Source organism: Cucurbita maxima, unplaced genomic scaffold, assembly GCF_002738345.1.
Source record: "Cucurbita maxima cultivar Rimu unplaced genomic scaffold, Cmax_1.0 Cma_Scf00010, whole genome shotgun sequence".
In the NCBI taxonomy this organism is placed as follows: Eukaryota; Viridiplantae; Streptophyta; class Magnoliopsida; order Cucurbitales; family Cucurbitaceae; genus Cucurbita; species Cucurbita maxima.
Genome location: NW_019272026.1, coordinates 5,518,907 through 5,541,637, shown reverse-complemented (window position 1 = coordinate 5,541,637; position 22,731 = coordinate 5,518,907). Strand labels below are relative to the sequence as shown.

At 37.1% G+C, this 22,731-nt stretch overlaps 3 protein-coding genes and 1 pseudogene across 3 annotated transcripts; 1 reads left to right on the top strand and 3 right to left on the bottom strand.

Annotated features, from left to right (window-relative positions):
- Positions 1-119: 119 nt before the first annotated feature.
- Positions 120-2,430, bottom strand: LOC111485641 (annotated as a pseudogene).
- Positions 2,431-7,593: 5,163 nt separating this feature from the next.
- LOC111485609 (ATPase 11, plasma membrane-type-like) lies at positions 7,594-15,133 on the top strand. Its single transcript, XM_023132566.1, has 23 exons — positions 7,594-8,034; positions 8,869-9,010; positions 9,092-9,198; positions 9,288-9,407; positions 9,501-9,599; positions 9,722-9,859; positions 9,997-10,131; positions 10,231-10,410; positions 10,719-10,925; positions 11,011-11,130; positions 11,234-11,353; positions 11,447-11,569; positions 11,682-11,786; positions 11,878-12,022; positions 12,409-12,573; positions 12,690-12,928; positions 13,135-13,167; positions 13,301-13,382; positions 13,700-13,860; positions 14,006-14,191; positions 14,280-14,462; positions 14,544-14,722; positions 14,908-15,133. Exons 3-23 carry the CDS (start codon positions 9,136-9,138, stop codon positions 15,002-15,004), a joined length of 2,880 nt encoding a protein of 959 aa, XP_022988334.1. The 5' UTR covers positions 7,594-8,034; positions 8,869-9,010; positions 9,092-9,135; the 3' UTR covers positions 15,005-15,133.
- Positions 15,134-15,939: 806 nt separating this feature from the next.
- Positions 15,940-18,747, bottom strand: LOC111485625 (protein NRT1/ PTR FAMILY 2.9-like). The gene is made up of 4 exons (XM_023132590.1): positions 18,323-18,747; positions 18,008-18,225; positions 17,371-17,921; positions 15,940-17,256 (listed from the first exon to the last, which is right to left on the bottom strand). The coding sequence occupies exons 1-4, from the start codon at positions 18,414-18,416 to the stop codon at positions 16,362-16,364; spliced, it is 1,758 nt and encodes a 585-aa protein (XP_022988358.1). The 5' UTR covers positions 18,417-18,747; the 3' UTR covers positions 15,940-16,361.
- Positions 18,748-20,516: 1,769 nt separating this feature from the next.
- Positions 20,517-22,731, bottom strand: LOC111485624 (protein NRT1/ PTR FAMILY 2.10-like). Its single transcript, XM_023132589.1, has 4 exons — positions 22,585-22,731; positions 22,294-22,511; positions 21,634-22,199; positions 20,517-21,567 (listed from the first exon to the last, which is right to left on the bottom strand). The coding sequence occupies exons 1-4, from the start codon at positions 22,667-22,669 to the stop codon at positions 20,664-20,666; spliced, it is 1,773 nt and encodes a 590-aa protein (XP_022988357.1). The 5' UTR covers positions 22,670-22,731; the 3' UTR covers positions 20,517-20,663.

Genomic DNA, 22,731 nt, shown 5'->3' with positions numbered 1-22,731 from the left:
TAAGAAAATCAATAAAAAAAGCAACATTAAGAGAAGTTGTCTTCCATCTTTTGCGCAAGTGGCCCACGATGGAAAAGACAAAATTGTCTGCTACAAATCAAAAAATAGTTCCTTTTGGGAAAGTTAAAACCTCCTTCCTTATAATCACTAGCAAATAGCCAAACTCCACAGCTTTTAGCTTAATTTTTGTGCTTCCAACTTGAATATGGACAGATTTCTTCCCATATCTGACTGATCCAAAAAGTAATCTAAATACAATTCATACGGAACTGAATTTTGGCTGTAAAGATATGAAGTTTAGGATGGAGTTAGAAGAGGTATTGCTATAACAAATGCCTCCTCTCCACATAAGATTGGTGCAACCATCTCTACCAAGAGGCTCCCTACACCGCGCCAGAACATCCAGAAAGGTAAGATACAAATGCTAAGCGTGTCCTGGACTGCCTGCCTCACTAGAGAAGATCTAGCGACCCTGCATCGCCATCCCCATTCAGTTACAATATCGATTCCGAAGTGGCAGACACCTGAAAGAAGCATAAGGTCCAAAAATTGTTCATGTGATCTCGCACATTTCGACCAAGGAATGTGTGAGTTGGGTGACAAGTGACTTGCATGAGTTCACAACAGAATCCCATGTCATTCATTTGCACCTCAGTGCAGCAACTGAGAAGCAAGGCATGAGTTTGTATAGAAGGGTTTAAACCAAAAGTCAGCATTGATCGTAACAAGTAATAGGCATCTGATAGTTGGTGTACCCTCAGAAAGGCGCTAAGCAAGGAACTGCAAGTAGGCACGTTGGGTTGTAAACCCGCATTAAGCGTAGCATGGTATCATTCCCATACCATAAATAGGTTCATAGAAAACCCTGTTCTTCTTTTGCATCTAAAAAAAAATACCTTCTGCCTCTTCAAGTAAATCACAATGGACTAATACTTCCCTAACTATGCAGCAAGTCAATTTATCTAGCCCAAAGCTCGACTATTGGATGTCTGTAATTCCTTGCTTTTGCTTGAAGAGCAATCATGATATTGTAGGTTACCAAATTTGGAACACAACCCTGATCAACCATCCAATAGTATAGCCTATATGCAACTTCTAATGGCCAGCTTCCCCAAGCAGTTGATCATAACACTGTAAGTAAATGTATCCGGAGTGAGGCCAGCCTCTTGCATCCTCTCATACATTCCCATGGAATATCAAGAATGCTAGATTTAGCATGAATGTCAATGAGCGTGCAGTAGATGACTCCATCAGGTTCACTCCCTGCTTCCTGCATTTGTTTGAATACATCAACAGCTTCTTGCAAGTAGTTTGCACAACCATAACAATGAATTATACAATTACATGTTACAACATTGGGCTGACACCCATCCTTGATCATTTGATAAAGCAGTCTATTTATTGCACCAAACTGTTTGGCACAACTAAGGAGGCCAATCATACTAGTACAAGTGTGTCCATCATGTCTAAACCTAGCCATGCGCTTCAATCAATAAATAAAAAATAAAAATAAAAATAAAAACTAAAAAATAAAAAACAAGAGAAACAGAGCGGTCATCTACCCACATAGAATTTGGTTGGGCATCTATTGAATCGTTCAATTTTCCAATAGCCTCTTCAGAAACAGGGCCCATTTAAGTTGTTGCAATGCGCAAAATACACTTTCCATAACATATGGGGCATTAAAAAACAGTGGAGCGATTGGCTTCATCCTATTGAGCTTTTAAAATTATCTGGCAAGTTTTTTCAAATTCTTGGAAGACTTTGTGAACTATGAACCTATGGCCAAAGCTGTTTGAATACACTCTTGTTCTCTTAGGTATAGTCCTTTAATTTATCACAATTTTCTGAGGAGATATTATGAAATTCCACTGACTTTCGCTTCCTAGCCTCTGGAACTTGCTTTGAGCCTTTAACATAATTATTGAATTGCTCAGCCTTGCAATTTGGACCATGATGGTTACTACTACTTTGAGGCTTAAAATCTATAGGAATGTTCTCTCTTCTTAGATGTTTGATTTTTTAAGGCTTCACAGAAGAAATGGACCGGGCAGGATCAACCATGCAAATTTTAAATGAGCTAAATGTTCTATCATAGTCAGATAAGGGGACTTTAAAATTCACAAAGTCAGAGAAGAAGCTCACAACCATAGTACCCATCTTAACAATCTGAGTGTCAATATTTGGTGAAATGCACTCATCATCCAAAACAGAGTTAAGGCTACTGGCATAAATTACACATTTTGTTCCCCTCTGGAGATTGGGGCCGGTGTTTGTAACTTGTTGTATGGAAACCGAGAGATCAACGTCGTCAGTTTCATGAGACATAATTACTTTTGTTGCATTTTCTGCAATTAAAGCTTCCTGAACTATTGGCTATCAAGGTGCATGCTTTTGTGAGTGCAGGATTTCACTACTACCATTTTGTCCCTGGGAAACACAAGTTTCGTATTCAGGGCATGTGCATGAAGACCCGTGTGCATTACATTGTGATCTACTAAGAAAAACAAAGGATGTTCACGGGTTGAGTGCGGAACATTTTTTAGACCCAACCCAATTGTACGAGTCTGAACGTAAGTAACCCTTTTAAATAATGAATCATACCTAACTTAAGGATTGGATTAGTTCAGGTTGTTAAAGTTCATTATTTATTTCCAAACAAAATTTCAACCTCAGCAACCTTATTAAATAATAAATCATACCTAAATTAACTATAAAACATTTGGCAGTTAGGATCATTATTTATTTCCAAATATTGAGTCAAGACTTACAACTTAATTTCAATATATATTTTGAAAAACTACCTTCCAAATAGAGAAAAAAATCATTATAAAATTAAATATATGTACATATAATTTATTGTAAGCAAAAATAAAATATAAAATAAATTTGAATTAGTTCCGCTCAACCCACGCTACAGAGTACCCTACCAATCAACTCAATTCATAGAGTTTTGTATTTGAACCTATCCCAACCTAAGTTATTTGATAACTCAAACCTAACCATATGGATTAAATTGAATTGATCGATCGAGTGCAACAGATCACCCCATTTTGTGTAACACCACAAAAAAAATGATCTGTCCCGGTTTGAAACACTGTCAATCTGCTTTGCTCGCAACATAATCACTACTTGACGATCTGTCACGAGTTCTTCAGAAAACCACTAATTGACGATAAAAATTCAGCCTAGGAATATAAAAATTCAACAGACGTAATTCAATTTCATCGAAAACAAATACGAACAAACTGAAACATGAACCAACCCTTCCCACCACAAATTAAAAAAGCATAATCAAATCAATCTAACCAATTCCAAAAATGGGACCAAAGACGACCTAAAAGAGTACTGAGCAGCCATTAACGAACCAAAAGTAGAAAGCAAATAAGCTCGTTCTGCAAAAGAAGAGAGCGCTAAGAGAGAGAGGAACCTGAAACTTGAATGGGTAACCATGGATTAGAGCTGAGGAGCGAAGTGAAAGGGAGGGAGCTGCACCTTCACCCATCTCCGCATTTTTTTCACCTCAGCCTGTGTACAGCCTTTTTCCTACGAAGTTGGACGGAAAATAGGGGGCGCGGGCGCGCCAGGCCGTAATGTTAAATCCTGACGTGGTTCGCAGCTGTTCACAAAATTTGTTCATGTGACACGTGTCAGTGTGTTCACGATCCTCACGTCAGGCGCACGGACACTGGATTAAAACTCTGTTAGTAATTTACACAAGTTATTTTTAAGTAAACAAGAGAAAGGGATTTTTCATTCGGCGGATTCTATTCGGTGTCTGCACGCCCAACGTAATTACTGTGAGGTCAGACCGGACGAGACACATAAAAACGCGGTCCCGTAATTATTTTTAATTAATTGTTAATACGATTGTTTGACAAATTTTAACTAATACACTTATAATGAATATCTTCTATTATTTTAATTATTTTGCTATTAATATTTTATTAAATAATTTTTATTTGACGTATTAAAGTAAATTATTCAATTTTGAGTATTAAAGACTAATTAATGCGTAATATAAATTTACTTATTTATTTTATTTTATTGATTAATTATTATAAAAATATATTTTTTATGAGTAATGTTGATATTTACGTAACTAATCTGGTCTTAACCCTAGTGGCCTTCTATTTTGCTTGAGTTATCTCTAAAATTCAATATTGCGTCATATTTCAATTATGGCCCAATTTGGGCCCAAAACTCACATGACCCATTTTTGGGAAATTAGAAATAAAAATGATTGAAAAAAAAGCCCAAATTAATGGAACTCCATTGTTTGTCATTATCTTAATTTTGTTGGTTTTATTAGATTAATCCTAGACATAATCCAACCGATTATAGATGGTTGGGACGAGTCCCACGTTGACTAATTAAGAGAAAAAATATACGAAATACTATCTATATTGATAGTAAAATTAAAAGTAAAGTCATGTGAGTTTTATACTCGAAGTGAGTTATAATTTAAAAAAAAAAATTATAAATAATTAGCGTCGACAAGTATTAATCGGTGGGTTTCTTTTGGTGAGAAAATAACGTTTTTTTATGCATTATTTGTTGATATTTGGTAGATTTACAATCTACTTTATTAAAGTAACCAAGTTCGTGCACTGTGCACTTTTGTCCAATGACAATGGAAAACGGTTCTCAAGATAAGATTCCAAATAATTGAGTAAAATTATAAGTTTCACTTTCCAACTTTTATATTTTTGATTCTTTTATATTTTATATTTGTGTTATGCCTTCAAAATAAATAAAAAAATAAAAAAAATAATTAATTATAATTTTAAATTGAAATCTGTATTTAACATGCATTAAAATATGTCAAATTATATATTACAAAAAATAATAAGCATACCAATAGACGAATAATTTTACACTATAATAAAAGGAACTCGAGATTAAGGGTAGTTAAACGGGATATTATACGTATATAATCAAACTAACACTAACCAAATTTAAGAGTAATTGATAGGTAGAATATAAAATATAATTAAATGTGTCCATAAATGTAAAATTAGAATCTTAGGGTTTAGGTAGCCTAAATTTTATGAATAATTTAGGGGGAAGGGAGTAGTGAGCTTTACAGTTTAAATGTTTGAAAAAGATAAAGAGATAAAGTGTAGTGTTAGAAAAGGTGAAAGGATTAGGTGTGTTTGTATCAGAACCCACTTTATGGCGGAGTAGCCCAGGTTGGCATGCTACAAACCACCAACAATTACCAAACATATCACCTTTCTTTTCCCCTTTTTTTAAGCCATATCACACACCAACTCCATTCATTATGGCTACTACGCCATTTTTCATGCCCCTTTATGCTAAATATCTTAATTTTGTTGTTTCCAATGCCCTTTTTGTTGAATTAAAAAAAGGTGGGTTTTTTTTTTCATTTTTTTTATTTTATTTCAAAATAAACCGGTTAAATTATGTCCATGATCAATTTAACATATGATATCAACATGACACGACCAATATAGGCTAGAAGAAGCCAAGCCCGCGTGAAAATCGTTTTACGGCCCTCGAGTTGAATATAAATATACATACAAAACAACTAGATGATAAATATTAGTGAGTGAAATAAGCCCACGCACAATTAAATGTAAAATCAAGCTCATTCCATTGATTAATTTATTGGTACTTAAATTGAAGCTAAATTTTAATCAAAATTATAGGATCAAGTTTACAAATTTAACCCAATTTAATTAATTTAGTTATTATAATTTGAAGGTTTTTAATTAAATCTCTAGGTAAAAAAGAGAATTTAAGGAGATTATGAATAGAGTATGGCGTGGATTTCACGCTCGTGAAGCGCGAATGTTTACAATTGGCGGAGGCAAAGGCCGGCGCCGCGCCAATCAAGGCCACCGGGATCACGGACCGCGTGCTGCCGTTTGTTGCTAGCGAAGCAGGTACCACGGTCTTGTACGGGAGATGCGTGTTTGGATACGGAACCTAGCGCCATCACGTGAAAATCCTCTGTTTTATTTGTCGCTTACTTAATATTTTATATGGTTTTTCCGACCGTACACATTCTCCTACCAAATCAAATCCAAACACGTGGCTCCGGGGTCCACTCTTTTGGCCTATTCTTTCTCCCTTATTCTTCTCCTTTTATTGCCATTTTCGATTAAGATAATACTTCACAATGAATTTGTTTATATCAATTTTACTTTCAAATTTTAGAATTTAGAAAAATTAATAAACTATAACGCCCAACATGGTAATTGATTTTAAATTTCATTTGATGTTTTCTTTTTCAATTTTATTTTAATAAATTTGTAAATCTTAACCATGGAATATAGATTATATTAATTGATAAAGTAAACATACTATTTAAATTATAATAAAAATTATCAGTATTATTATTTAATAGAATAATAATTGATGTCTATTCAATAATTTAGGTTCAAAGTGTTGAGACGAATATATACGACAACAAATATTCATTTCTAACAAAATTGTTTTACTTCATCTTAAATGTTTAAATTGCAACCGACTTGAAAGGTGGAATTATATATATTCCTAAATTTCTCAAGTCTCTCGTTGACTCAAGGTCATACCCAGTCCAACACGTCTTTGACCATTTGTCCAAACCACCCAGCTTTTATTGAATTATCATTATATCTTTCTTTTATTTTAAATTTAATTTACAGTTTCTAAAATATATATATATATATATATATATATATATATATATATGAAAACCTTATATCAACCTCTCATCCATTATGAAATTATTTATAAAATTGAATGTATTTTTGAGTTTAGGGAAGATTTGGAGACAAAATAGTATTTTTATTAAATTAAGTATTTTTTATTAATAGAGTGTATATAATAAATATGTCTCCATATCGTGTTGGGCTTTTGAGTTCTTGACAACTAATTCCATTAATGGAAAAAAATGGAATTAATTTGTTTGCATTTAATATTTAAATAAGAAAAGGAAGCGAGAGGGACAGAGGAAGATGGGAAGCGGTAATAATGCAAGCACCACCGCCGAGTATGGGCGGCCTTTTAAGAAAGCCCTAAAATTTACGTTGGAAATTGGAGGACGCCTTTAGTAGATTGGCCTCGATATACGCACAGACCACTGGAAGCAATTCCCCCTTCGCATTTCCAAGCTAATTAAAAGATGCTACAAACTTTATCTATATCTATTCCTTCTAAATTCTAGAATGTTTATTTATTCTAATTTTCTCTTTAAATAATAATTAAATGAATTTAGAGAAACCAAATGTCACACCATCATCTATCCCATTTTATAAATCTAGTGGTTGAATTAGAAGGGTAGGTACAACCATAAATATGCACGACTTAGATGACCAAACTGCAATATAAGCATGACATCTCCCGATTTCCCAACCATCTTAATTTAATATATTACCTAATTTGTAGGTTAACATGAATCTCTTTGACGGGCTCGAATAGTATTCTTTGATTTTCTTTTAAAATATAAAATAATCAAATAATCATATTTTTTTAAAATACGTCTATTATGGTAAGAGTCTAGATTTGTACGTTCATTTATGACCCATGTCCATGTCATTTTCTCTATCTCACGACTGGCCATATCTTTTCATTCTTCCCTTCACATTCTCTTTCTCCCCCTCACTCACAACTTTCTCTATTTCTCACTCAACCGTACCTCATCTCTTCTCTATCCCTTCACGTTCTCCATATTCGTCCATTCCCGCTTGCGCTCTCTCTCCTCCATTCCTTCCATTAACCCAACATAACCACTTTCAGTTTCTTCCTTCTCTGCCTTACCAGTCGCACGCCTTCGGTTTACTTTACTCAGTGATTGTTCGGATTGAAGTTCTTATCCCGTGGATGCCTAAACGAGGGCCTGAATCGAGTGTGTTCATTTTCTTCCGGTGAGAGATTAGGTCGAGTTCCTGCGATTCAACTGCGGAAAGCTGGACCAGAGTGTTCGACCACAAATACTGAAGCCGGAACTGAAGTCATCTCAATCTTTCTCACCATCGCTGCTGCAAATCAATATCTGGCATTCGGATTTGAGTCTCACATAGCAATGTGGGTATTTCTTCCTTCGCGCCTTGCTTTTTTAGTTCTTGTTGAGGGTTTCAACTCTGAACTGTTATCAATCCTGAGTTCAATTCCGTAGATATCTTCTGTTTTTCGTGTTTTATTATTATCATAATCCTTTTTTCTTTACATTTTTAATTGTCGTATTTTAAAATCTGAAATAAAACTTCAATCCAGAAATGGGTAGGGGTAACTTTTTTTTTAATAAAAAAATATATTGTGCAGGGCGCGAAGCCTCTGGTCGAACTAAAATGATAAAATATTGTTGGGTTTATTGAGAATGAGAAATATGCCTTTTCGAGTTCCCAAGGGGAATTGGAATTTGCTGCAGATTAAAAATATAAATTAAAACATTTCTATTATTTATTTTTTAAAAATAATTGTGAATTTTAATTGACATATACTCTTTAAATTTTTCATGCTCATACTAAAAAAAAAAACTTGAATGTAAAATTATATTCATCCTTCCAATACTTTTTCTTGGGCGAAACAAATAGAATTTCCGTTAATGTTGACCAGTACATATTCATTTCTTACTCTTTTGTTTCCTTTTAAGTTTGATATTAAACTCACATTTCTATTCTATCAGTTCTAAATAATTCTAATTAAATGCTCTAATTTAATTACCACTTGAGTAAAAAAGGGAAAAGAAAAGATGAATGCATCAAATGACCACATTGAGTGGATATATTAATGACATTTTTTTTCATTAGAGTTCTGGTAAGGTTTGAAGTTTTGGACTTTCTATAAAGCTTACTTAATGGGTGCTTTAATATTATCTTAATCAACTGATTCTGCTCCTGCTCTAAACGCTACATGCAGTTGCTCTCTGTTACTGCAAATTTGTGATTTTTGGAAGCTGGTGGGAAACTTCTCATTTTTTCCTCCAGAAACCTTCACCGTTGATAGGCTTCAAACTGTCGCTAACTTTTCCAGCTCGGTTTGCTGTCCTTTTGTTGCTTAGGTAACTTTAGAAAACACTTTCTTGTCTTGTATTCGGTTGTTTGGTTTAAGTGTCTGGTGACCATTTTATGTTTGTGGGCAGAGTGAATTAGTGATTTTGAAGAGAGGTTATAATTTCAAAGGAAAATGGAAGAAAAGGGCGAGAAGCCTGAGGTTTTGGAGGCTCTGTTGAAGGAAACTGTGGACTTGGTAACAGATCTATACAATTTATTCACCATTCCCTGTTATTATCTGGGAGTAATTCCCTATCGCTCACTTTCAGAACCATGTGATTGCAGGAAAACATACCCATCGAGGAGGTTTTTGATAATCTGAGATGTAGCAAAGAGGGTCTTACCACAGCGGCTGCTGAGGAACGGCTTGTAATTTTTGGTCACAACAAGCTTGAGGAGAAGAAGGTAATCAATGTCTCCCCTCTAATATTGACAATCTTGTTATGTAGCAATTAAAGTGCTAATCACGTTCTGCTTCTCATCCTGATATTTTTCAAGGAAAGTAAATTCTTGAAGTTTTTGGGGTTTATGTGGAATCCCCTCTCATGGGTTATGGAAGCTGCTGCTATTATGGCTATTGCACTCGCAAATGGTGGAGTAAGTGCTTAGCTCTTCGGTTTGAACATTCATTTGTCTCAGTATATCTCATCTTGGAATGTTTTTTGAAGATTGTTACCCTCTGTCCTTGTACAAAGATTACATGATACGTTCTTGCGCAGGGAAAGCCTCCTGACTGGCAAGATTTTGTTGGTATTGTCGCCCTGTTGCTTATCAACTCAACAATTAGTTTTATTGAGGAAAACAATGCCGGTAACGCTGCAGCTGCTCTAATGGCTAGCTTAGCTCCCCAAGCCAAGGTATTTCTAATTCCTTTATTATTTCGAGCGGTTGTGCAACCATATGTCCAAGTAATGGGTCTACTTCTCCTCCATCTCTTTCGACAAATTATTATGTCTTATTTAATCTTTTTCTTTTCGATGTATGTTGATAAAAGATTCTCCGAGATGGAAGGTGGAGTGTGCAAGATGCTTCGGTTTTAGTTCCTGGTGATATTATAAGTATCAAACTTGGGGATATAATTCCAGCTGATGCTCGTCTTCTAGAAGGGGATCCATTGAAAATTGATCAGGTAAGATCATGTTTACTGACTTAATGTATACACTTTTTTCATTATGGTATTAGTTTTCCAAAAAACTAAATTTTCTAAATTCTCCTTCGAATTTTGCAGTCTGCTCTTACAGGCGAGTCTCTTCCTGTTACGAAAGGTCCGGGTGATGGCATATATTCTGGTTCTACTTGTAAACAGGGAGAGATTGAAGCGGTGGTCATTGCCACTGGTGTTCATACTTTCTTTGGTAAAGCAGCTCACCTTGTTGACACTACTAATCAAGTGGGACACTTCCAGAAGGTAAAGAAGGCTTTTGGTAAATTATGTTCCGTGTAGATTTACTTTATTTATTTAGATTATTTATGTGTTGAATAAGGGCATGTTTAGAAGTCATCTTTAGAAACATAAATCAAAGCAGTTAATTTTTTATATTTTAAGTTGAAGCTTATTTGGTAGGATAGTTTTCAAGAACGACTTTCATTACAAAAACAGTAGGATTTTGTTATCAAGTATAACATGATTTATATTGTATTTTACAGTTCATTTTGTGGAAGTTTTAGAATTATACCGAAACCAATCCTAATTTCCCCCCATTCCTTGTCTTGTAGGTCTTAACTGCAATCGGGAACTTCTGCATATGTTCAATTGCTTTGGGGATGATTACAGAAATTATTGTCATGTACCCAATTCAAGATCGTGAATATCGTCCTGGAATTGACAATCTTCTCGTGCTTCTGATTGGAGGAATTCCAATTGCCATGCCCACAGTCCTCTCTGTGACCATGGCTATTGGCTCTCATAGGTTATCTCAGCAGGTTCGCTAGGATTCCAAGATTTCCTGTTTTGTATAATTCAACTATGAAAAATGAATAATCGAGATATTGTAATAACTACTTTTAGGGTGCTATCACAAAGAGGATGACTGCAATTGAAGAGATGGCAGGTATGGATGTGCTTTGCAGTGATAAGACTGGAACACTTACATTAAACAAGCTAACTGTCGACAAAAATCTTGTTGAGGTCAGTAAGGAAATGTAGTTTTCTTCAACTTATTTAATTATATATCGTTCATCCCACTAACACTAGGTCATTCAAAATGGGATATCTGACATGAAAACTTTAGGTTTTTGCTAAAGGAGTGGATGTGGATACTGTGGTTCTAATGGCAGCCCGGGCATCAAGAATGGAAAATCAAGATGCTATTGATACTGCTATTGTTGGGATGCTTGCTGACCCAAAAGAGGTTTTAATGACTTGTACATGTTTTGTTGCAAGTAGTTCATTTTGTATGTAACTACTGAGTGTAATATGTTCGTCTATTTCTTGTTTCTGAAAGGCTCGTGCCGGTATTCAAGAAGTACACTTCCTTCCATTTAACCCTACTGATAAGCGGACTGCATTGACTTACATAGACCACGAGGGTAAAATGCATAGAGTCAGCAAAGGTGCACCAGAGCAGGTATATATCTGCCCTTTTAGGTTATATTGATGTTTCTTTTTTTTCCAATTAGAATGAGAAAAATGATTAGTCTCAACGCACAATACTGTTTTCTTGTTGATTATGATCCTAGATTTTGAACCTTGCACACAATAAGTCGGAGATTGAGCGCAAAGTTCATGCTGTGATAGATAAGTTTGCAGAACGAGGTTTACGCTCTCTAGCTGTCGCATACCAGGTATTTAGTGTCTCAATTGATGACTGTTCCTTGTAATTAATTTAATTTTATCATATATTTTTACTGGTTTTGTTATCATTTATACACACAGGAAGTTCCAGATGGTAGGAAGGAGAGTGCTGGAGGTCCATGGCAGTTTGTTGGCCTTCTGCCACTGTTTGACCCACCAAGGCATGATAGTGCAGAGACAATAAGGAGGGCCTTAAACCTTGGAGTGAATGTGAAGATGATCACTGGTACGTTTATTTTTGATAGCCATTTTGTTAATGTAGAGAATATACTGAATATCATAACCTCTGAACCGGGGTTAAATATGCTTGCATATAATTTTTATCTAAGGCATGGATTTACCTTGGATGCCATTATCCTCTGTTTTTTTGTATGCCTTCAATTTAACCTTGGATGGAGTGTCAGGCTATTACCTATTTGTTTGATTGAGAGTAAAGCTATAAATGAAAGACTAAGAGGGGAACACGATATAAATGTTAGGCTACGGATATGTTGATTTCTCCATTTAAGAAAAATCCAAAAACGTGTTTAACTAGTTTTTTGTGTTTGTTGTCATGGACTTGGGGAGTAGTATGCCCTAGCTTATGTGATTCTGACCCTTTTTGCTTTTTAGGTGACCAGCTGGCTATTGGTAAGGAAACAGGACGTCGCTTGGGGATGGGAACCAACATGTATCCCTCATCTGCTTTATTAGGTCAGGACAAGGATGAGTCTATTGCTGCTTTACCTGTTGATGAGCTGATAGAAAAAGCTGATGGCTTTGCTGGTGTTTTCCCTGGTATATTTTCTATATTCCAATGAGTTTTCTTCATTTCTAAAATATAGAGTTCTTGAAGTCATGATATTCATACAAGTAACATGCTCTTGTTGTGTCATTGCTATTGTTCGATCCAGAGCACAAATATGAGATTGTAAAGCGCCTGCAGGCAAGGAAACATATCTGTGGAATGACTGGCGATGGAGTAAATGATGCTCCCGCCCTTAAAAAAGCAGACATAGGCATTGCTGTTGCTGATGCCACCGATGCTGCTCGTAGTGCTTCAGACATAGTCCTCACAGAGCCTGGTTTGAGTGTTATCATTAGTGCTGTTTTGACCAGCCGAGCAATCTTTCAGAGGATGAAAAATTACACTGTAAGCAGATCATTTCGTATCTCATGTTTAGCTTTCTCCATTCTTGCTTGAAAAGTTACTATTGATGTTGCTTCAACTTCACTTCCACAAATTTTACAAGTATGTATTGCTGTATTGTAGTAATCTTCTTCTTCTTCTGTTTTTTTTACTATAAAATATGGAAGAGGTATTTGATGATATACTTACTGAATTTCTGTATGTGGCAGATATATGCAGTTTCAATCACTATTCGTATAGTGGTAAGTAAATGATGGTTCTGCTCACATTCGAATTCCTGGCATCTCTATATTCGTTCTGTTAATCCATTCATTCATGTGTTTTCTGATATTATGGTCTAGAAATGTTTTCATCTTGTATGTTGCTTGTCAACAGCTTGGTTTCATGTTGCTGGCTCTCATATGGAAATTTGACTTTCCACCTTTTATGGTGCTCATCATTGCCATTCTCAATGATGGTTCGTACTTCCTCTTCTATTTTTTTTTTTTCTAAAATATGTTGCCATTAGCATCATATAGCTCCATCGTGAGTCTACTCTTAGATTAAGTCGTAAACACTGCAAGTTTCCAACCAACTTATATCTCCTTGTTAAGATGTGTGAAACTAGCAATTTCCTTCAATGCTATAAATATTACTTGTTGCAGCTTCTGGTTAGAATATGAATTTCTTAAAAGATAATTGGCTTGTTGTAGAGCAAATTGCAAATGTTTTTCAAGTTCATACTTTTAACAACTAAGAACATAATTCGATTAATTGTTGGAACTTTGATAATAGGTACAATAATGACTATATCTAAGGACAGAGTGAAACCATCTCCTTTGCCTGATAGCTGGAAGCTGGCGGAAATTTTTACAACCGGCATTATACTTGGCGGCTACATGGCAATGATGACTGTTATCTTCTTTTGGGCAGCCTATAAGACCGACTTTTTTCCAGTAAGATAGCTGCATTTGTTATTGAAAATTTGCATTAAACTCTATGATTCGAGTTGACAGCCAACAGTAGTGTTATCTTGTCAATTGTTTTTACAACTAGTGATCTTCTATGATGTTGTTTAGCCATTTATTTTCTCTTTTTCAGCGAATCTTTGGTGTGGCAACTCTTGAGAAAACTGCTCACGATGACATTAGGAAACTTGCCTCCGCTATTTATCTGCAAGTAAGCACTATAAGTCAGGCTCTTATATTTGTTACACGCTCTCGAAGTTGGTCTTATGTGGAACGTCCTGGACTATTACTGGTTGCGGCTTTTCTGGTTGCACAGCTGGTAAGTGGACTGCCAATAAACTTCAATACAGAAATTTGTTTGCTAAGGTTATGATTAGAACTGAACTGGTTTTTTCCTTCCTGGACAGATTGCTACTTTAATTGCTGTTTATGCAAACTGGAGCTTTGCTGCCATTGAAGGAATTGGATGGGGTTGGGCTGGTGTAATCTGGCTTTACAACATCATCTTTTACATCCCACTTGATCTCATTAAATTCTTTATACGATATGTTTTGAGTGGGAGGGCTTGGGACCTTGTTATTGAACAAAGGGTATTTCTCTCTCCCTGCTGAGTTACATTATGTGATTTTCCTGTTACTTGTGTCGTGATCAAGTCGTGTCTTGGCATGTAGATTGCCTTTACGAGGCAAAAGGACTTCGGGAAGGAACAACGGGAGCTCCAATGGGCTCATGCTCAAAGAACACTACATGGATTGCAAGCACCTGATGCCAAGATGTTCCATGACCGGACCCATTTCACTGAGCTCAATCAGATGGCTGAAGAAGCCAAAAGGAGAGCAGAAATTGCAAGGTATGCACCGAACCTGAAGAAGTAATTGTTTTAGATATACATTTTTCTTTTGCAAGGCACAACATCAAGATGGTTCGATTATAAACCTCTCAGGATGGAAGTACTTCATATTTAGAATAGAATGGCTTAGCTTCTGCATCAATATGCTTCATTTCTCAGTGTTCTTCTTGGGCTATTTGTTTCAGGTTGAGGGAACTACACACCCTGAAAGGCCATGTTGAATCAGTGGTGAGGCTGAAAGGACTTGACATTGATACAATTCAGCAAGCTTACACAGTGTGACACAAAACTCTAGCTGTAAATTATGGCAACTGCGTTAGTTCTAAAGTGAAAACTGCTGTACGAACACAACAAAGTTTTTTGTTTTAATATTATTCTTAATCGTCCTAATATCTATTAAAGAATACCTAATTTACTCGTTTCTACCCGTCCTTAATTTTCCGAAACTTTTCCATCACGTAGTTAACTTGAGAAAGCATTTTTTTGTGTTTCTTGAGCTGAAAAGCAAAATGATCTTATTATAACTGTTAGAATAGCCATATTTTTTTTGAGTTGAAAACTTTCATAACGATCAATATTTATGATCAACTTTTTGTAGCTACAAATCTTAATTTCCTGCTCCAACTCTAAAGAACTTTGGAGATTTCGAAATGACTCAAATAATACCATTAACAGTGCACAACTAGGATAAGAATAATGGGCAATAAAATGAATCCCTAAGTTGAGGCCACCAATCACACTAAACATGTATGCTCGCTGGATTTGATAACGTTGATAATGACACCATTTCTATTGCTACCTCTAAGATGGAGGAACACATACAGCAATCTGAAATAGATACGTTCGACCATTTTAGGATGAATTGGGTCCATACTCTATATATAGCCATAGGATATCCAGCCTACAATCTGGCCTCGTCACTTTACAACAAAATGGCTATCAAATTATCGAAAAAGGCAAACGTGTTGAATTCTTAACGTCTTAATAAAACTCAATTATTTTCAACTACTCATCTTAATTTGGTTTCAACCTTTATTGGTTGGCTTTGATCAGAATGTGCACCCACCTAATCGACGTTAATATGTTCATATGAGCCTGCTCTAGAGCCAGTTTGAGTTAGTTAAGGTACCTCTAGACCATAGAATGAGTCGACATTAGATAATAGAATAATAATTATTGGGAATGCAAACTTTGGTCCGACAAGGAAAACCTACATCTATACAATGGAGGACAATATCTCTAACATGTAATCTTTTGAGTGAAATCAAACCAAAGCAATGACGACTTGAATTATATCAAAAGTGAACCATATCACGCGTAAAATTTATGAAAGTCTTACTCAATCCATTCACGCACTTGGTATAAATGGTAATATTCTGGTGATTATCCCATCAAAGTTTGTGGTGTTGAAGCTTGAAAAGGCAAACTAAAGCCGAACACAAAGCTGCGAAATTTTTTTTCCATTTTTTCTTGTTTTGTGTGGATCAATGTCAGACAAGGATGGCCCTCCACAGTCACCTGGTTTTGTAAGATTTACTCTACACTGCCATGCCACTCTTAATAATTTATGACCTCTAAGATCTACATCTGGAAACAGGGTTAGTTTGCTCGTTGCTTAAGCCCTGAAGATATTTGTATACTAAACACTACTTTTCTCTGGTTGTTTTGATGCCATGTGAATTTCAGAGGCATTTTGGGGAGCCTCTTTATATTTGTACCACTTTGCACAAACCAGAAAGTAGCACAAATTGAGTAACTCAATGCCACCAACGAAGTAATAAAAGTAATCCAATCTCCCCTTGTTGAGATCCTCAGGCAACCAATCTCCATACTTGGATCCTCTGCTCATCCTATGAACCACTGTTATCAACAGCCCATTCAAATAGCTAGCAACTGCCATGGCGCAAAAGAACATTGACCCTCCAATGCTCCTCATATTCTCTGGGAATTGCTTGTAGTAAAATTCCAATTGGCTCACTGCCCCAAACCCATCAGACAACCCATATAATAAGAGCTGAGGAATCAGCCACGAAGCTGACATCGATGAAATTGCCCCTTTTCGTGGCTCAATTCCCACTGTTGGCTTTGTAAGAGCAATGATTCTTCTTCGATCTTCAACTATGGCAGACAAAAGCATTGTGAGTATGGCCAAAAAAATGCCAATCCCTTGCCTTTGGAGAGTGGTGATTCCGCCTTCTTTTTTGGTGACTTTTTGAAGGAAAGGGACTATGATTCTGTCGTAGATGGGGAGCCAAAAGCTGAGGCTTAGCATTGCGAAGACTGTGTAGGATGCAGCTGGGATTGTGAAGTTTCCTAGGCGCCTGTTTGACTGAAGGGCTTGAAATACTGCATAAGTTTGTAGTTGTAACTGAGCAACAAAGTATAGAACTCCTGACATCCATATTGGTAGCACTCTCATCAAACACTTCACTTCTTCCACTTGCTGCATACTGCAAAGCCTCCATGGATCTGCTGCTGATCCATCCTCCTTTATTTGGTCCTCTTCAGTTATAATTGCTGCTTTGTCCAGAAATCTGTTCACCAAACACCGATTTATGTTGTCACCGGGTCTTTTAAAAAAGTCATTCCAAATCGACTCTAAGTCAAGTTATATGTTCGAAGTGTAAAAGGGGTTAAGGGTTTTATACCTGAATTGGTCTGAATAGGAAAGTTTTGAGTTAATGGAGCCTGGAGTTGTGTAGTCAAAGAGGGAAAGCCATGGTTGGTCTGGTTGCTTGAGTTTTCTTTTCTTAATAGCAACCACTAAAACTTGTGCAACGCTGGTCATTGGACTGCCAGTGGCTTCCAATTTCACGTAGATTTTAGAGCCCACGAAGAAGAGTATACAGGCAATGAGCATGAGAGCTGCTGGAATTCCCAATCCCAGAGCCCAGCTGACGTTCGTTTGCACGTAAACTATGACTGTCAGTGATATCATCATCGCGAAAGTGTAGGTGAAAACATACCAATTGAAAAAGCTGTTGATTCCTTTCTTCCCAGCTTCTGTATTTGGATTGAACTGATCAGCTCCAAACGCCAAATTACATGGTCGAATGCCACCAGCGCCAATTATCATCAGCCCAAATCCAGCCATTAGAAAAGTCATCTGCCCTGCTGTTGGCCCTTTACACACATCTGCTATACAGTGCGGTGGATGCAAATTCTTGAATACTGCTGTGAAATGAATTAGAAGCAACCCCTTGAATTGAAAACAAACGTTAATGATACAAAATTTGAAGATGGGAAATGGGAAAAGGATTTATGTTTGGATATCTGGGAAAGTACCAAGAAAGAAGCGACAATTGAAAACCCCACGGTCTTATAGCGCCCAAAGTAAGTATCACAGAGGAAAGCTCCCAACAAAGTGACCAAATTGGTGCAGCCATTGAAGATATTGAGTAGTGTTGCTGCTGTTATGCTCTTCATGTTGAAGACCGACGTCAGATAAATCAAGAGGTTCGCCAAGGTTCCAATAGCTCCCAGCTTCTCAAAAGTCTCATTCCCTGTAGGAAAAAGAACATAAACAATAATAAGACATGAAACAGAACAGAACAGAACAGAGCAGAACAGAACACAGAACAGAGCAGAGCCGAAGTTCACCTATGACAAAAGGCATGGCCTTCCAGCCTCTGTAATGTTTCTGGGTCTCCCCACCATCGTTTTGTGGAGGCGCTGCTGCTTCATTTTTCTCCATGTTCTTTGAGTTTGTGTGTGTGCTTTGCAGCTTGGAACGAGTTTGGGGTATTTATCCCAATATTTGTGGATGAAGTTGAAGTGTGATTAGAATACAAAACAGGGGTCTCTTACTTCAATGGTGTGGTGTCGTTTAGGAAATGCAATTCACACTGCTTGTCTGGATGAAGGCCTAAACAAGAGGAGTCAGCTTGCGTAGCGAAATTGGACCACGCCACTACAGTGCAGCCCACTGCCAACCTCAGGACAAACTCCGATCATTTCCACAAAATTTGGTCACGACTCTGTCAATAACATGTGGACATTTTCGGTCTATACAATTGCTTGGTTGCTGCCACCGATCTAATCCAACCCACTCTACTCACTTTTACACACACAATTTTTACCCATACTTTTACTTTGTTGCAAATCTAATTCTAGCTTCCATGTCATCTTCTTTTAATTCAACTACTTAAACCTTCTAATTTAGAATTTTGACTTGTCCGATTTGGCCGGTTACATATTACGGTCAGCCTCATAGTTTTAAAACGTGTTTACTAGAAAGAGATTTTCACATTCTTATAAGGAATGCTTTGTTCCCCTTTGCAACCTATATGTGTGATCTCACCTCTCACAATCCACCCCCTTGTGAGCAAACATCCTCGCTGTCACACCACTCGATTTCTAACTTTGATACTATTTGCAACAGCCCAAGCCCACCTTTAGTAAATATTATCTGCTTTGACTCGTTACATATGGCCGTCAGCCTCATGGTTTTAAAACGCGTCTGTTAGAGAGAGGTTTCCACACGCTTATAAGAAATGTTATGTTCCTCTCTCTAACCGATGTGAGATCTCACAATCCACCCTCCCTCCTTGAGAGTCCAATGTCCTCGATGGCAAACTGCTCAGTGATTGGCTCTAATATCATTTGTAACAATCCAAGCCCACCGCTAGCAGATATTGTCCACCTCGGCCCCTTAACTATCCTAGTCAGTTTTACTGTTTTAAAACATGTCTACTACAGATAGATTTCTACACCTTTATAAGAAATGTTTTGTTTCCCTCTTCAATCGAAACATTCCTTATATCTGATTTGGAATATAAGGAATGTTTTAACGGATAAGTTTCCACACCCTTATAAAAAAGTCTAGTCCCCATTTCCAACCAACATGGAATCCAAATCCTAACTTAGAATGTTACATCCAATGACTTTGCTATACACTTGTTGATTTTTATTTTAAAAAAACTACTAATTACCATATTGAACGTCGGGTATCTAAGTTAATCATTTTTTAAAGTATAAGAACAAAACTTACAAATTAATTCTCGTAAAAAAACTTAGAACCTAATGAAAAGGTGAAGATACGCAATATATAAAATTAAAAAAAAAAAAAAAAAAGGTCACTTTCATTCATGTACATATTTTTAGAATATGATCAATAATTGATGGTATATATTGAAAGAGAGCACAATGCCATAATCTATGAGTAGAAAAAGTAAAATGACGAGGATGACCTCTCACCAATTCGTCCCCACATGCTTTCTTGATTGATCAAAATTTGTAATACTGAGAAAAGGTGAACCAATAATCAATTTAAACACGTTTGGTGCACATAAATGAAAACACATAATGTATTTCGACCATATTATAAAAAATTGTTCTTTAGTAAAGATAAGTTAATACCACATAATTACGTCACATACCCTTTTTTTTAAAGTAGTAAAACAAAGAGTAAAAGAAAAGAATGAATGCAGTCCTCTTATTATACGCATTTACTTTAAAAGGCTATAAAGTCAAGGTTTAATGACAAAATGAGTGGATTGCATTTAATTTAAATAGAGAAAGAGTTGAAATTGTTGAGATAATATTAATGTCTCACTAATTTTAGGAAGTTTTTTCCTTAAAAAATTTGGAAAATTGTTACTGATTGAGCGAGCTTATTTATTAGCATATATTATTCACTTGGGCCGGTTAGATATCACCTTGAAACGCGTGTAGTAGAGATAAAAAAAAAAAGTTATATTATTTTTAACGTTTAATTTAAATTTAGTGCATGTGTTTGTGATTGGCTGACTGTATAAGGATCAAAATCATGGTGGGAGAGGTTATTACATTAAGATGTTGATTCATATAAGAGAAGTAAGGAAGGTCCATATAAGAACATAATCCCAACCAAAATCCGATTTGACGTTACATTATCAATATTCATTCGTAAAACATAAACGGGAAAGGAAGCTGCAAATAACGACACAATCGCAGTCATCACTCAATAAACCACAGTTTTCTCAAATTCTGTCTTCCCAAAGTCCATCTCATCAACGCCATGGCTTCCACTCCCCTTGTACTTGTACCACTTAGAACACAACACGAAGTACCCCAAGTTCACGGCTTCCAATCCCGACACCATGAAATAGAAATAATCCAATCGCCCCTCGTTCAGATCTTCCGGCAGCCAGTTGCCGGTGGTGAGGCTGTGCACCACCGTCACCATGAACCCACTCAAATAGTTCGACAGCGCAAGACCCACAAAAGACAACGACCCCCCAATGCTCCTCATGTTCTCAGGGAACTCCTTGTAGTAAAATTCGACTTGGGCAATAACGGTGAACGCCTCGGACAACCCAATCAGCGTCAGTTGAGGGACCAACCAGAGCGCAGACATGGAAGAAATTGCAGCCCTTCTCCCTGTTTCTTCGCACAGGGGCTGTGTGAGGGCCAGATTCCTCCTCTTTTGTTCCACTAATGCTGAGATGAACATGGTTACAATGGCAATGACCATTCCAATCCCCATTTTTTGAAGGAGCGTGATGCCGCCTTCTCTAGAGGTGATTCGGCGCAGAGAAGGGACTACGATTCTGTCGTAGAAAGGGATCCAGATGGTGAGGCCAATCATTGTGAATATGGTGTAGGAGGCGGCTGGGATTTTGAAATAATGAGTGTTCCCGAAGAACAAGCGCCTGTCGGATTGGAGGGCTTGGAAGACGACGTATGTTTGTTGCTGCGTGGTGGCGACATGGTACATTATGGCTGCACCCCATATTGGTATCACTCTCACCAAGCATTTCACTTCTTCCACTTGTTGTGTGCTGCAGAGTGTCCATGGATCGTCTGCAGAGCCATCTGACTTGAATTTGTCTTCTGGGGTTATGATTGCCGCCTTGTTTAGGAAGCTGAAAGCAATAAAAGGGGTTATTCTCTTTTAACCAAAGACTCAAACTTTGAAAGTGGAGACCCACCTGAATTGATCAGTGTAAGGAAGCTTGGAATTGATGGAGTTTGAGGGAATGTGGTTAAAAAGAGATGGCCATTGCTGGTCCGGCGAAGGCAGGCGCCTTTTCTTGAGAGCAGCCACTAGGACTCGCATCACACTGGTGAAAGGACTCCCTTGGGGTTCCAATTTGACGTAAATCCAAGAACCCATGAAGAAAAGTGCACAGGACAGGAACATGAGGAACGCAGGGATTGCCAATCCCCAAGCCCAGCTGACTTCAGTTTGGACATACACAATGATGGTGAGAGATATGATCATGGCAAATGTGAAGGTGAAGTAGTACCAGTTGAAGAAGCTGTTTATTCCCAACTTCCCGGAGGCTGTGTTGGGATTGAATTGGTCGGCTCCAAACGCCAAGTTGCAGGGTCTGATACCCCCAGCTCCGATTATGAGCAGTCCCAATCCAAATAACAGAAATGCTATCTGCCATGGCGTTGGCTCTAGGCAAGCCCCGCCTGCGGCACTGCCCTTTCCACAGTCTGGTGGGTGCAGCCTCTCAATTGTTGCTGTCAGTGTAAGTACAACCATCCCCTGTGCGAGTGATCAGGGACATGAAAGCAACCAAATTATTCAATCCTTATATATGTTTTTATAAGAGAAAGTGAAACAATAGCAGCAGGCGTACCATTAATGAAGCAATGGAGGCATATCCTAAGGTCTTGTAACGTCCAAAATAAGTGTCACAAAGAAATGCTCCAAACAAAGTGGAAAAGTTGGTGCTGCCGTGGAAAATGTTCATAAGAGTGGTGGCAGTGATGGTTTTCATATGAAATACATCTGTCAAATACACCAAAAGGTTTGAAGAAGTGCCCGTAGTCCCCAGCTTCTCAAAAGTTTCATTCCCTAAATCAACAAACCCACGTACTAATTAGCATTACATGTATCAAAACAAAACAAATTGAGGTATGTTACGAACCTACTACAAATGGCAAGGCCTTGACTCCTTTATAATTGACCTTAGCCTCATCAAGATTATGAACATCTTCATTATTTCTCTCCATGCCTCTCACTCAGAACCACTCTCTGATCTTCATCTTACCCTCTTCGACACAACTTCTTTTAT

Coding starts and splice junctions, on each gene's coding strand:
- LOC111485609 (XM_023132566.1), top strand. CDS start 9,136: ATGGAAGAAAAGGGCGAGAAGCCTGAGGTTTTGGAGGCTCTGTTGAAG. Junction 9,408..9,500: donor ACAAGCTTGAGGAGAAGAAG/GTAATCAATGTC, acceptor ATATTTTTCAAG/GAAAGTAAATTCTTGAAGTT. Junction 14,463..14,543: donor ACCTTGTTATTGAACAAAGG/GTATTTCTCTCT, acceptor CTTGGCATGTAG/ATTGCCTTTACGAGGCAAAA.
- LOC111485625 (XM_023132590.1), bottom strand. CDS start 18,416: ATGGAGAAAAATGAAGCAGCAGCGCCTCCACAAAACGATGGTGGGGAG. Junction 18,226..18,322: donor GGCCATGCCTTTTGTCATAG/GTGAACTTCGGC, acceptor TTTTTCCTACAG/GGAATGAGACTTTTGAGAAG. Junction 17,257..17,370: donor TCCTATTCAGACCAATTCAG/GTATAAAACCCT, acceptor TTTGGTGAACAG/ATTTCTGGACAAAGCAGCAA.
- LOC111485624 (XM_023132589.1), bottom strand. CDS start 22,669: ATGGAGAGAAATAATGAAGATGTTCATAATCTTGATGAGGCTAAGGTC. Junction 22,512..22,584: donor GGCCTTGCCATTTGTAGTAG/GTTCGTAACATA, acceptor TTGTTGATTTAG/GGAATGAAACTTTTGAGAAG. Junction 22,200..22,293: donor CCTCCATTGCTTCATTAATG/GTACGCCTGCTG, acceptor TCACTCGCACAG/GGGATGGTTGTACTTACACT.